Raw genomic sequence first — 15,301 nt, 5'->3', positions numbered from 1 at the left:
CCAAAAACAGGAGGTCAAATGACCTGTCTCAAAAAAAATGAAAAGCCAAGCCTTAGGAGTGAGTTCTAGGAAGCCTCAGCTACAATGTAAGATCATGTCTTTAAAAAATAAAATAAAATAAAAGCAGGGCTGGGCTGCTCAGTGGTTAGGAGTGTGTTCAGGTCCCAGCACCCATATCAGGCAGTCCACAACCATCCATAACTCCACCTCCAAGGGATCTGACACCCTGGCCTTCACAGGCACCCGCACTTACACACAGTACCCACATGTGGGCTCCCACATGCACACACGTAACTTAAGATAGAAATACTTTCAAAAGTATGGTTGGAGAGATAGCCCAGTTGGTAACGTGCTTGCCTTGCAGGAACAGACGTGAGTTTAGTTCTCTGTGTAGCATTTAGTTTCTATGTATAGAAAAGCCGGCTGTGGCAGTAAACACCTGTATTCACAGCACGGAGGAGGCAACAATGGGCAGCTTCTCCAGACTCAGTGGCTAGGCAACCTGGTCTAGCTGGCAAGTTCTGGGCCAGTGAGAGACTGTATCAAAATACATGTGGCTAGTGCCTGATGGATGGCACCAGAAGTTCACCTCTGGCCTCCACATTCATGTACACCACACACACACACACACACACACACCAGAGGAAAAAGGAGAAAGACCAGGCATAGTGGAAAAGGTCTGTCATCACAACATTCCAGAAGCTGAAGCAGGAGGATCCTGAAGTTAAGGCTTGCCTGGGCTACATGGTAAGTTCAAAGCCAGCCTGAGCTACAAGGTGATGTTGAGCTACATAATGAGACCCTATCTTGGAGACAAAGAGCAATGGAAGGCGGGCGGCGAGAGGACGGGCGCTATTACCAGCACTGGAATGACAGACAGTTCCACCAGCATGGGCAGCTAACCTCTCCACCAGCCTGCAACTAGTCAGCACCTACTGAATACCACTTATACCTTTTCTCTTGGCCCCCTGTAGCCTACAAAATTATCACGGTCCCTGCTCCATCTCATACACACACACACACACACACACACACACCTCCCTGCCCTCAACTGGCCACACATTAATACCTCTATGAACTCCAGGAGGGCAGGGAATTGTCTTGTCTGGACCTCAATCCTAGCACCCCAGACAGAGCCTGCTCAGATCACAAGCACGTCCAGCACACTTAGCAATGACTGATGTCACGTATACAGGACATACAGGGGTGGCTCATGCCCTAAGTCCCAGATCTCAGGAGACAGAGTTGGAAGGATCACTGGGAGATGAAGAAGAGCTTAGGAGACACTGTAAGTCCTAGGCAAGCCTAGGGTACAGCATCAGACCCAGTGTCGACAATGACAAAAAGGGGCTGCAGAGATGGCTCAGCAGTTAAGAGCACTGACTGCTCTTCCAGAGGTCCTGAGTTCAATTCTCAGTAACCACGTGGTGGCTCACGGCCATCTGTGATGGGATCAGACGCCCTCTTCTGGTGTGTCTGAAGACAGCTATGGTATATTCATAGAAGACAGATAAATAAATAAGTCTTAAAAAAATGGTCTTCCAGAGGAGCCAAGTTCCATCCCCAACACCCACACTGGACGGCTTACAACCAACCTGTAACTGCAGCCCCGGGGATCTGACACCATTCCAGCTTTGGCATACATTGCTCTCTCTCTCTCTCTCTCTCTCTCTCTCTCTCTCTCTCTCTCTCACACACACACACACACACACACACATACACACACACACCACCCCCACCCACCCCCACACCACACCACACACCACACACCACACTACGCACCACACACACACACACACACACACACACACACACACACAAATAACCTTAGCTTGGTATGGTGATGCATGCTTTCAATCCCAGCACTAGGGAAGCAAAGGCAGGTGAATCTCTGTGAGCCTGAGGTCAGCATGATCTAGTATGTTCCAGGACAGTCAGAGCTGCACAGAAAGACCTTGTTTGGAAAATAAATGAACAAATACATATTTTTTAAAAATTTACATTTCTATTTGTTAAACCCAATTGTTCAGAAAGAAGATGGTGAATGCTGTGTGTGTGCGTGTGTGTGTGTGTGTGTGTGTGTGTGTGTGTGTGTGTTTGTGCATGTGCAAGGGTGCACGCAAGTGTGCAGACACGTGTGTGTACATGTGTGGATACCAGATGTGAACCTCCAGCCTTGCTCCTTAGGAGCTGTACATCTTGCTTTCTGGGACAGGACTTCCCTCTGACTGATGGTCACCTGAGTAGGCTAGCCTGGCTGGCCAGGGAACTGCAGGGATCCACCTGCCTCCGCCTCGCCAGCACTGGGGTTTTTATGTGGGTGGTAGGGATTAGAGTCAGTTCCTCAAGCTCTCCTGACAAGGAGTTTAATCCGCTGTAACTAAGCACCACAAGCTCTTGCCCACTTGACAGAAACTAGAGACACCTGCGAAGAGGAAACCTTCCCTGGGAAGAGGGGACAAGGAACTCCCTCCACCAGACCTGCCTGTGGCAACGTTAGGGGGCATTGCCAGGGTAGAGTCAGCATACTGTGGGCAGTGCCGCCCCTGGGCAGAGGGGAGCATGAGTGGGCTGTACAAGAAAGGAAGCTGACCGTGAGCCTGGAAGCGAGCCAGCAAGCAATGAGTCGTCTCGGCCTTAGGGTCTTGCCTTGAGCACAGGCCTTGGCATCCCTCGGCCGTATACTGTAACCCGTCCAAATAAACTGTCCGCAGTAACGGGAACCAAACTAAAACACCAACTGGGTCATCTTCTCATGGAATGGCTTCGTGAGGGTAGAAGCAGGCTGGCTGGCCAGGGAGCCCTCAGGATCCTCCCCGTCTCTGCCTCTGCCCCCATTCCAGTGTGGAAGCTGCAGGCATGTATCACAACTGGCCTCTCATGGGTGCTGGGGATCTGAACTCAGGTCCTTGCACAGTAAGCGCTTCATCACCAAAGGACCATTTCCCAGCCCTGTGAGTGTGTGTGTGTGTGTTTAATTTAAAATTCACTTATTTATCTGTGGAGGAGCTACATGTGTGCCTAGGCATGGGAGTGGGGAGACCAGGGCTTGAACTTGGGTCACTAAGCTTGGCAGTAAGTGTCTTTAAATCATCTTATTAGCCCCACGAATGTCACTGTCACTACCACCACTGCCATCATCACCGTCATCACCACCACCATCATCATCAAATTATATGTGTATTTGGGGGCAATGGACATGAGTGCGGGCTGTCCTCAGAGTCCAGAAAAAGGTGTCCGATGCCCTGGAGCTGGAATTATGGGCTGTCTTACAACCGAAGTCAGGTCCTCCGCAAGAGCAACCGGGACTCTTAACCACCGAGCCATCTCTCCAGCCTCCTATGGAGTCTTCTGAATGCTGCCCCCTTAGGTCAGACAACTCTCAGTATGACACAGCCTGTCTCCCCCCCCCCTCTCTTGCCCCAACACTAGCTACAGACGTCAGCTGACGATGTAATTATCGGTAATCATTAACATCCAGACCACAAAACTCCCACAGGTCCTGACCTCCCCCGCTTGCCCTCTTGCCCCATTAAGCTCTTTGCCTGACAGATCTGCCCTCATGACAGAGGAGTCCCAGTGCTTTGGAGAGCTGACCCTCGACCTGGGGACACTGCCGATTTGGGCTTAGGACGGACCTAAGATAAGGGAGTCAGCAAAGGGCTACCTAAACCCCACAGGTGCAGTGGTCCCAGAAGTTGAGGACACGCCCCAGCTGTTCATACGTAACACCATAACAGCAATATGTACATGTGTGGGCCAGCAAGATGGTTCAGTAAGTAAAGGGGCTTGCTGCCAAGCCTGACAACTGGAGTTGGATCCCCGGAACCCACAAGTGGAAGAACTGATTCCTGAAAGTTGTACTTAGGTTTCCACATGAAGGCCACACTCATGTAAACAGACACACACACACACACACACACACACACACACACACTTCCTGAGATCAGCAACCACTATGGGCATAGTTTATGGGGCCCAGTCCCTTTAACCTGTGAGGTCTGTGCCAGGTTTAGGGGTTGTTGTTTTCAACAAATCCAGGAGGGCTGGGGAAGGGGCTCAGTGGGGAAAGCTCTCGTCGTGCAGGCCTGGGAACTAAGATCGGATCCTCCAGCATGCACATAAAGACTGACTCAAGGCTGGGCTCAGTGATCTGTGAGCCAATGAGATGAGAATCACAAACAGGGAGTCCCGTGAAGCTCTGTGGTAGGACAGCCTAGTGTACACAGCAGAGAACATGGGACCCTGCCTCAAACAAGGTGAGGGCCGAGACCTGACGTCATCCTCTGACCATACATGTGCCATGACACTCACGCCACCCCCAACATGCACGTGCAAACATACGTACACACACATGTACACATACACATGCATGTTTGTGATTCTGTACACAGGAACTAAGGTGCAGAGCAAAAGAGAAAGAAGGATAGAAATGAATTAAAATAAAGACCTGTGACGTGGGGGAGCCCACACCTGTGGTGTCTGCAGAGGTGCAGGTCTACTGGGCAGGGTGATGCAGGTCTGTCAAGTCATCCACTTGGGAGGCTGAGGCAGGAGGATCACAACTTAAGTCCTCCCTAGAGTAAGTTCAAGGCCAGTCTGGGCTACAGAGAGAGAGAGAGTTCAAGGCCAGCCTTGACAGTCTAGTAAGAGCATGTCTCAAGAGAAAGAGAAAAAAAGCCAGTGGCCAGTGAGATGGCTCAGAGGCAAAAGCACTGGCTATACATGCCTGAAGACCTGACCTCCATTCGTGGAATCCACATTAAAAGCCACATGTGGTGGTGCACATCTGGAACCCCACACCCTTATGAAGAGTTGGGGAGCAGAGACTAGAGCATTGCCTAGAAGCAGCCAGCCTGGGTCGCCTGGAGTGTGGATCGTGGCAGACACCACAGGAGAGATGCTCCCCAAAGCTGCGTATACAAAGTGATACGCCCTCGCCCACACATCCTACACACAGACGGGGAGGGGGATTTTTTTTTTAAGTGATAAGAAGGGTAGTGATGTAGCTTGGTGGTAAAGGGTTTGCCCAGTATGTGAGAAGTCCTGGTTTCCATACCCAATTGGATCAGATCAAGATCTTAGGATCCTCCTCAGCTGTATGATGAGTATGTGGCTAGCCTGGGGTATATGAGACCCTGTCTCAAAATACGCAAGTGTGGGAGGAGAAAATGGAGGAGTGGGGACAACAGAAGGGGTCAGAGGTTATGCTGCAAGCAGAGACACGGTTTTCCTTGAACACCTGAGTTACCAGTCCATGGAGGGCACTGCAAACAAGGGTACAGGGACCAGTTGTCTCTGGCATAGCTATCCAAGGGTCATTGAATATCGGAAGTCATTGGGGATGTGACCTCCATCAGTAGCACGGCCTGCCAGGAGTCCTAAACACTACTGCCAACTGACACCAGGCAGGCCCAGGAAGAGCTTCTCCACATCTCTGGCCCAGGTACCCACTGCTGCAAACAAAAGATGGCTACACATGCAGACCCACAATGGGCTACCACTTGGCTTTAAAAATCAGGCAATCCTGATAACGACATGTACCCAGGTCAGTTACAGATTCCCCGTGATTCCACTTCTGTGAGGTTCCGGGTTAGTTAAAATCATAGGGAGATAGAGTAGGCTGGGGGTAGTGGTGCACACTTGTGATCCCAGGACTTTGGAGGCAGAGGCTAAAGGGTTAAGAAAACAGCCTTGGCTAAGGAGTGAGGGGCTTGTGGGGAGACTAGAAGCAAGGCGATAAATGGAGAGTCCGCCTTGAATGACTACAAAGTTTCATGTCGGGAAGATAGAAAGTTCAGAGAGCAAGGGGCGACGTGAAACTTTGTAGTCATTAAATGCTCACTCTCCATTCATCACCTCCGCCTCTAGTCTCCCATCATTCTCTCTGTCTCCCCCTTCTTCACACCAGCAACTAAAGAGCCTTAGAACTCTGGGTAGAGTTGCTTCATTTCCTAAAATCCAATTCTATTAACAAAGTAAAAAAAAAAAATCATTATTGAGGTTTAGTCTGTTGCTATGTATTGTATTGGCTCTGGTTGTCCCCAGGGGCAAGGACTTTCTCATGTAGGCTGAAGTGATACTCTGTAACCTGGCCCACCCAAGTCATCCCTGATTGGTGAATCAAGATGCCTACCGCCTATAGCTGGGCAGAAGAGGGATAGTTGGGGTTTCAGTTCCAGGGCTTGGGGTCAGAGAGGAACTATGAGGGGAAGAAGAAAGAAAGCGGAGAGAGGAGGAGACGCTATGGGGAAGGTGAGTCATAGAAGCATGGCCATGAGGGCTGGCCAACTGCAGTTAAGAGCAGACCAGACAGAACATGCGACTCATAGCTCGGGATTATTGGCAGGGAAATAGACATAACAGCTTGGAGGGTAGGTATCTGCTCAGAGGTGGTGCTGATTAAAGGGTTATTGTTTGTATCTTTTATCTGGGAACTGAATGATCAAAGGCAGGGTAGAAACCCTCCCCCACTGAGATTAATTAACATTCCTACAATAAATCATCTTATTTAAATTCTTTTATCACTGGTTTGGAAATTGAGCTCATTGGTAGCACACTTGTCTAATGTGCAGGAGGCTATTCCTTGCCTTTCTGAGACAAAGTCTCACTGGGCAGCCCAAGCTTGCCTCCAATGGGCAACCCTCCTACTCCAGGCTCCCCAGTACCGTGGTGACAGTGCAAACTCCCACAGTGGGCTTTGCATTGTATATTTTAATGCTACAGACTCTTGCTCTCTCCAAGAGAAGTCTCTGTGAAGAAGGGAACATTTCCTGTGAAGAAGGGAATGTTTTTTTAGATCCCGCTGTGCAGAACAGAACCCACCAGCCACGGGCATCTCATGCCCTGAAGCTGAACCCAGGGTAGCTGAGACACGGACTTACTAATTTTATTTCATTCAATTATTCTGTTTCAAATAAAGCAGCCACAGGTGGCTTGTGTTGTTTTTATCCGACAGCAGATCTTCATGTTGGGGCTGTCCACAACTCACATTTAAGGAAAAAAACATTGTGTATATGAAATAGCAGAATAATTTTCGTGCAGTGACATCAAGAGAGAAGGAGCTAATCAGGCAGCGGAGCACGGAAGTGCAGAGGCTAAAGTCAGTAGACGAAGATTTCCAGGTCAGCCTGCAAGATACTGTCTCAAAATAATAATAATAATATAATAATAATAATAATAATAAATATCAAAGCTTACAGTATGTGGCTTCCCGTGTATATGTGTGCTGCAGCCTACAAATGTCTGACCAATAGAAGAATACATGAAGGATATGCCCTGCAGGTGCCAGGCAGTGAATGAATGCACGAGACCGCGGGAGATGCCAGGCGGTGTGAATGAATTAAGGAGGGGGACATGCATGTCCTGATAGCCTCTCCCGTTCCCACCCAAGTGTGGGCAGCCAGGGCAGCTCCAAACCCGACTCGGAAGCTCTTTGTCTCACAGGGAATAAGTCTAAGGGTGCTCTGCTATTGAGACTATTATTCTCCCCGTGGATGGCGCTGCCATTGTTATTGGTTGGCGTGGGCGTGATGTGCCGGGGGAGCAGAGAGTCGAAGCAGCAGCTTAGGCAGACCAAATGGGGATTTCAAATATATACCAAGGCTGGGGAGATGGCTCAGTGGGGAAAGCATCTGCCTTGCAAGCGTGAGGACCTAGGTTCAGATCCCACCTAGAACCCTCCTAAAGCTGCGTACAGTAGCACCCGTCTATTCTCGGCACTCTCTCAGCGAAATGGGAGGCTGTCGCAGGATATTTGCTCACACTGTGACTCCCGAAATTGTGTTATGGTGTGGCTTAATCCCTTAGTGCACACTTTTAATCCCTCTGGCTGGACTATAGAATAAAGTTAGTTTGTAGAAGGAAGCGCCTGTGTTTGAAAGTGATGTCCACTTGAGTGGCAGAAGAAGTGACGAATCCGAGAAAGATCTGACAGCCTAGGATACGCCCAACTCTCACTAGCAGGCAGAGGAAAGGGAAGCTATGTAAGGGAGCAGGGCAGAGAGGAAAAGAAGAAATGGGCTGCTTTCCTGGGAAGGTTTCACAGAGACAGGCTGAAGAGAGAACAAGCGAGACACAGGTGAAGACAGAACGAGCCAGAGAACGAGGGGCCAGAGGATTAGACTAGATTATCAGAGTTAGCAGAGCAATTCAGGAGAAGCCGGAAGAAGCCAGACTGAGTCAGTCAGCTTGGAGAGATGTTTAAGCCAGAACTGAGCTGAACCAGCCAGCCAGAGATCACAGAGAAGTAGGAAGGGGGGTGAGCTTTCTCAGCAGCTGAAAACATCCTAGGCCTAGACAAGATGTACGGAGGCCAGAAGCTTCCACAACTAGGCCTGGGTTAGCAGACAGAGGCAGTGAGCCGCGGAGACGACAATGACTTCAGATGACTAAAAGATGCTTTTACAGGAGGCCAAGACAGGAGAGTCTTCAGAAGCCTGAGGGCGGCCGGTGTTCTCAGTGGCAAACAAGAAGCCCTCTCTTCAAACAAGGCCAAAGGAGAAGATCCAACACACAAGGTGGTCCTCCAGTCTCCACAATTGTGCTGTGGCACATGCACATACATGCACACAGGCGAGTATATGCATACGCCCACAAAGAAGAAGACAACGTCCCTGGCAGCAAGCCGGCTGGCCAAGGGGTGATGTTGACAAATGATGGAGTGCCTCTCATCCAGATCCCAGGAAACGCTGCGCAGGGCCATCTGCCCTAAGCCAGAAAGAGTGGCCTCCGCCTCCATCCCCCACTCTCCACACCCACAGCAAGCAGCTGCAGCCCCACTGACCTCAACAGAGGAGCGGTCTACAAGTTACGTCGAAGCCCCTCCAGAAACAGGCAGACTATAAACCACAATGGTAACCCATCTTCCGGCAGTGCCCAGGGGCTTGGGTCTGTCCCTCCAGCCACTGTGGAGGCCAAGACAGGAGGACTGAGTGGTCAAGACTGGCCTAGGCTACGGAGTCAAATCCGAGTCAGCATGGGCAGTTTAGGGAGACCCTGCCTCAAAATTCAAATCTAAAGGAGCTGGAGGGATGACTCAGTCGGTAAAGCCCTTGCCGCACATGAGGGAGGACTTAAGTTCCGATCCCTAGAACCCGCACAAAAGTCAGGATCAAGGACAACGACGTGAGATTCCGAGATAACTGATCCCTGGAGGTCTGAGGATAGGACAGCCTGGCCTACATGGCAAAACTTCAGACCCAGACTCAAATAAAAAGTAGAGCGCACCCGAAGATGAACACTACAAGCTGACCTCTGACCTTCACACTTGGGGTGTGCGTGCATGCACCTGGACCTCCACCCTGTTTCCCCCCCCCCCAGGAATGCATAAATGAGAAAGGTGAACGAATGTGTAGTTCCCGTGGTAGAGCACTTCTGACCAAAAACAAGGCTGTCGTCTGTCCCCAGCGCCACTAACTGGAATGTAAATCAGAGGCTGGAGATGCAGAGAGTGCTTGCCTCGTGTACCCAAGGCCCTAGATTCAGTGACCAGCTCCACCAAAAACACATACAAAAATGCAATAACCAACATGTGGCGACACCCGTTTTCATGTCAGACAACACAGAAGACTCGTCATCTTCAGGTTGAAAGCTATTCTAGAATTTATAGCCTTCCACAATGCCATAATGCTAGCTGGAAACAGTCTCTCCGGTGTGTGTGTGTGTGTGTGTGTGTGTGTGTGTGTGTGTGCTTTAAGACAGAGCCTCAGGTAACCCATGTTGACCTCAAGCTCGACATTCAATAGCCCACGGTGACTTTGAACCTCTGAGCCACACGATTCGTTTTCTGCAGTGCTGTGCCTGGAACCTAAGGCTTAATGAGTGGCAGGCAAGAACTCTACCAAGAGAGCCACGCCCCACAGTCCATACCTCAGGGTCTTGGAAGACACTAAGGAGGCACTAAAAGCCACAGAGAGACTACCAAACAGCCCCACTAACAGGCAGAACAACACGGCGACGACAGAGTTAAACCCCAGCTCCAAGCCTTCCCATGGATCCCTCTGTGGGACAAGCTGGGACCCTATCTTTGTCTCTGTGTGGCCTTAGGAGGAATTCCAAGTCCTGTGCAAGAAACTCCACTGAGGGCCATTTGACCCCTGTGCACTGGGCAGCAAGTAGATATGACCTGGAACTTGGGAACTATGTGACCTGTCTGCTCCTGCCCAGAGCCCAACAATACAGGTCATAGAACAATCCCCCTGGCATCACTTCACAGATGAACCCCAGAGGCGACTTCAGCAGTGGAATTTCCCCAACACCCCCAAGTGGGAAATAAGGAAAGGAATCAGCATGGAACCATGATGTGGACTTCTGGACGTGTGTTAAACTGGGGTCAGAAATAAGTTGTTTTCATTTGTTTTTGGTTGGTTCTGGTTTGTTGTTTGACATGGGGGCCCAGGACTGAGCCTGGGCTAGCCTTAAACTGACGATTCTCCTTCCTCGGGCTCCTAAATCTGCAAACAATTAATAGCAGGTCGGGTTGGCTTATAGGTTAGTTAGGTCCTTTTTATGTTTATTTATGTGGGGGAGGGGGAGGGGCACACTTCTTGAACTACACATGTGGAGAGGTCAAAGAGCAACTTGAAAGAAATCAATTCTGTGTTTCCATCATGTACATCTTTGGGGTCAAACTCAGGAGAAAGAGGGCTGGTTGCTCAAACTCCTGGCTCGGGGCCTTCCCTGCTGTAAATCAGTGTCCCTATAAGCTACAGCAATGGGTGGATTCCCTAGGCCTTTCCTTTGCATAACAAGCAAACACCCACATGGAAAGCATCCCCTGGTCGCCATGTCTGAACTGAGCCAACATGACCCTGTAATGCTACAGAAGGAGCCTTACGTCATGTGGTCACATGATATAGACTTGTGTAAACATTTCCAAAGAAGCCCCTGTCCCAGGAATGAAACTCAAAGATGAGTCTGTCTCTGGAAGAAGACTTGATTGGTCACAGTAAGAGCAAATGTGCTGACCACAGGACACAGCGGTGCAAGACTTTTGTCCCAGCACTAGGGAGACAGAAGCAGACAGATCTCTGTAAGTTCAAGGCCAGCCTGGTCTCCATAGCAAGACCTTGTCTCAAAAACAAAACAAAGTCTAAGAACTGAGCTTCAGGACTCATCCAACTGTGAAACAAATTAAAAATCGTTATATCAAACGAAAGGTAGGTTTTATCATCTGTACAGACCAGAAAACTGAAAAATCCCAAGAAATGAAGCCCCATCTGTCTCCGCTATCAATCACTTGGGACTTCAAAGCCGGGACCATCAAGATGGCTCAGTGGGTAAAGGTATTTGTTGCCAACCCTGACAATCTGAGTTTAATCCCTGTCACCCACATGGCAGAAGGAGAGAGCAGAGACCCTCATGTTGTTCTATGGCCTCCACACGGATGCTGTGGCACCACCCGTATAAATGTAATAAAGCATTATAATAAAATAAAAGAACCCAAGGCTTCTTCTCCCAGCATCTCAGTATCAAAACAAGAAGGAAAGAAAGGGAAATAAAGAAGAAATGAAAGGGGCGAAGATAACACTGGTAGAACGAAGAAACACCCAACTTTATCTAAGTCTGTCCACACACCTTTGTGTGTGTGTGTGGGGGGGGCGTATATGCATGTTTTTAGAAGGCAGTATATACACATATATATGGATATACATGTGTGCATGTGTCTATAAGGAGGCCAAGGGTCAGTTGTTCCTTGGGGGATACCAACCTTGTTTTTGAGACAGGGGTCTCTCACTGGGACCCAGGGCCTGCCTGGCTGGATGGCCAGGAAGCTCCGTGCATCTACTTGTCTCCACATCCCTAGCACTAGGATCCCAAGGATGCCACCACACCTGGCTTTCTATCTTGAGTACTGGGATTCAAACTCGGGTCCTCATCATTGAGTGGCAAGCGCCTCACTCCCTGAGCTCTCCTCCCTCCATTTGCTTTCTGTGGATTCTGGAACAGAATACCCGAGACACGCTAGCCGAAAGACTTAGCTGTTGTTGGGCTGGCGGAGTAGCTCAGTATACTCGTCTACCATGTGCAAGGCACTGGGTTCAGTCCCCGCCGTTGCATTAACTGGGTGTGGTGGTTTACACCCAACCCAACACTTAGACAGATCGGGAATTTGGGACTATCCTCAGCTGTGAGTTAGAGACCAGTTTGGGATCCACAGAATAGAATCTGGAGACTGGACCATCTGAGTCCATTGCTGGCTTTAGTTCAGGGGCAGTAAATCTACAGGTGTGCAGAGAACTGTGAGCCTGGAGGGGCAGCCTCACGTCGCAGCAACCAGCTCAGGACAGAGCTAACCCCATCTCTGAGAGCTAGCACTCACTCAAGTGAAACAGTTACATCTGCCACAGCCTGATCTCTTCTCAAAGGCTCGACCCTCCACCCTCCACAGAGGCGACCATGATTCCACATGGAGCCAGGCATATCAGCCCACACTTGTAATCCCAGCCTTCAAAAGGCTGAGGCCAAAGGACTGTAAGGGTGGCCTGGGCCACATAGTGTATTTCAGAGAAGTCTGGGCTATAGAATGAGACACTTTCTCAATAAGAGGCGGGGCTGGGGAGGATGGAAGGCCTGACAAGAGGGCCTTGCAGGTCAAGGAGCTTGCCAAAAAAGTCTGGAGACCAGGGTTCGATCCCTGGAATTCACATAGAATTGGGAGCAAAGATTCAACTCCACAATGTTGTCTGACTTCCATATGTGTGGGGGGCACACAACCCCACAGTCAATAAAAATCGCAATAGTAACTATAATAATAATAATAATCATTCAAGACCACCAAATCAAATCAAAATGCACACCAGATAATGAAAACTTTGTGTTAAAAGAAAACACAATGCAAAATAACTCAGCTGGTGTTCAGATGGGAATCGAGTATACAAAATGTTAGCTAAAATAGACTCTTGTGAGGTATGGGAACACCCAGCCCTAATTTCAGCACCCAGGGGGCTAAGTCTGAAGAATTAAGTTCAAGACAAGCCTGGGCTACACAGTGAGATCAAGGCCAGCCTAGGGTATGTAGCAAGATTGTCTCAAAAACAGGAAAAGAAGGACCAGCGTTCCAGAGCTAGACTGAGCTCTGTGAGGTCAAAGGACAGTCTGGTCTACAAAGAGGGTTCCAGGCCAGCCAAGCATAGTAAGACCTGACTCAAACGGAAAAAAAGAAAGCTGGGTTCAGGGAGGGCCCCAGAGAGCCCCACAGAGATGGAGCAGTTCCCCCACCCTGCTGGCACCACGAAGTGCTTTCTAAGGATCATCTCCTATAATCCTTCCATGGTCCCGAATGGTGGGGACTCTCACCGTTCACCGGGTCGCAAATGTGGAAACTGAGCTTTGGACCAAAGAAGCGCCTCGCCCAGTGGAAAAAGGAAACGCGGAGATCCGCTGCGCTGAGCGCAAAAGCGGGGCGACAGTTACCACTCCATTATGAAGACCACGCTGGATTGCTCTACCCCCAGGCAATGGGGTCTGTGCATCGAGCCCAGTTCTCCAGACAGTGGGGACAGGAAAGGAGGGTCTTGGCGTCCTGGCCCCTGTCTATCACCCCCTGACCCGCTGCTCACCTTGCATATTTGGTTTTCTGGAAATCCAGCAACCTGGCCAAAGTGAACATCGCCGCGGTTCCATCAGCGCCCGGCCCGGGGCTGGGACGCAGGAACACCAGGAGCCGCTTTGGGAGGCGCAGCAGGTTGGAAGGGTGTCGGATCCTCGGGCAGCTCCAGGGCCCTGAGCAGACCCGATCAGTTGCCTCCGGAGCCCTGAGCCCCTAAGCCTGAAGTCTCCGTTTAGCAAATCCAGAGCAGATGGTGGCGGGGGCGGGGCGGGGCGGGGGCGGGATATGGGAGGGGGGGGACTCGGGCGCACGCTGCCAATCGCCCTGCTGGGAGGTCCGCTCCCTCCTGCTAGCTTCTCCCTGAGTCCCCTCCACCCCATCGCTCTTCTAGCCAGCAGAAGACAGCTCGGACTAGACTGGACTGCTTCTGGTTTTGCTTGCCATCCCGGCAGCACTGCAAAGACACAGGGGACGCCTGGGGACCCAACCAGGTGGCACCCTCAGTTTACTTGTTGAAGACTCTTAGCTCTGTGCTCCTCTGAGACTGCCTGTCAGCCCTGAATCCTCCCTACCATCCAGGACTCTAGGAACCATCTTGCTTCACCCCACCCCCATTCCACCCCCCCCCCCCCCCGCCCCCCGTCCCCGTCCCCATCTCCATCCTGGTAGGTACCAAGCTGGGGACACTCCAGATGTTCAGAATCTGCAGCCGCAAGTCTTCAAACTCCTCATATCTTCAAACTCCAGCTTTCCTTTTATTATTACTTTATTGCATTTTAATATTTTAAAGCATTTATTTTTAAGGTATGTGTGTGTATGAGCGGGTGGGGGGGGGAGGGGGCGGGGGAGGCTTGTGAGTGCAAGTGCCTGGAGATCAGAAGTGTGGGATCCCCCAGGGGCGGGAGTTAGGGGCAATTGTGAGGCAACCGAAGTGGGTGCCCAGGAGTCGAACTCCAATCCTCTGGGTGAGGGGCAAGCACTCAGTGAGCTCTCCAGCCTCCCACAGTTAAGTATTTACCATGCATGTGGAGGTCAGAGGGCAACTTGCAGGCGTTGGTTTTATCCCTACACCGTGTACAACTTAGGGACAAAAGTCAGGCCTTCAGGCTTGGAAACAAGCATCTTTCCTATCGGTTGAACCGGCTCACCAACCTCCCCCCCCCCAAATTTAGCTTTCTGCTTTAGGGGGACCTGGGCTTCTTTGAAGGACATGGGAATCCAATCTGTCTCTGGACATTCTAAACACCCCTTGAGGGAGCTGCTGGAGGCAGGATGGTCTTCGATGTTCATGACAGCTACCATTGTTGGCTTTCCATTTGGCAGGATCTAGAATCACCAAAGATATAACCTCCGGGCATGTCCGAGAAGGATCTTATTGGTTGGTTTAGGTAGGAAGACCAACCCTAAATGTGAGCTGGACCTGGACCCTGGACTCGGGGCTGGTCTTGAATAAAAGAAATATTGTGAACTTAATGCCAACATTCCTGTTTCCTAGATGCTTTTTGTTGTTGGTGGTGGTGGTGGCTTTGTTTTTCAAGATAGCATTTCTCTGTGTAGCCCTGGCTGACCTGGAACTTGCTCTATAGACCAGGCTGCCCTTGAACTCAGAGATGCACCTGCCTCTGCCTCAATCCTGGGATTAAAGGTGTGCGCCACCACAGCCCAGCATCTCTCTGCATCTTGACCATGTATGCAAGGTGACCAGATGGTTCCCCAAGTTGATGAGAAGTCCTCTCCTCCCGCATCAAT

The 15,301-nt window shown here is 50.4% G+C and overlaps 1 protein-coding gene across 1 annotated transcript in view; it reads right to left on the bottom strand.

Moving 5' to 3' along the window:
- Mmd2 (monocyte to macrophage differentiation associated 2) overlaps positions 1-14,910 on the bottom strand; it is a 44,849-nt gene extending 29,939 nt beyond the window's left edge. The window contains exons 1-2 of the mRNA XM_052167614.1: positions 14,889-14,910; positions 13,563-13,725 (exon numbers count right to left, since the gene is read on the bottom strand). Of these exons, the coding sequence (XP_052023574.1) occupies positions 13,563-13,725; positions 14,889-14,910 (185 nt within the window). The remainder of the gene's footprint in view (positions 1-13,562; positions 13,726-14,888) is intronic.
- Positions 14,911-15,301: the final 391 nt, after the last annotated feature.

Source organism: Apodemus sylvaticus, chromosome 22, assembly GCF_947179515.1.
Source record: "Apodemus sylvaticus chromosome 22, mApoSyl1.1, whole genome shotgun sequence".
NCBI classification, from domain to species: domain Eukaryota; kingdom Metazoa; phylum Chordata; class Mammalia; order Rodentia; family Muridae; genus Apodemus; species Apodemus sylvaticus.
This window is presented reverse-complemented; position numbering and strand designations above follow the sequence as displayed.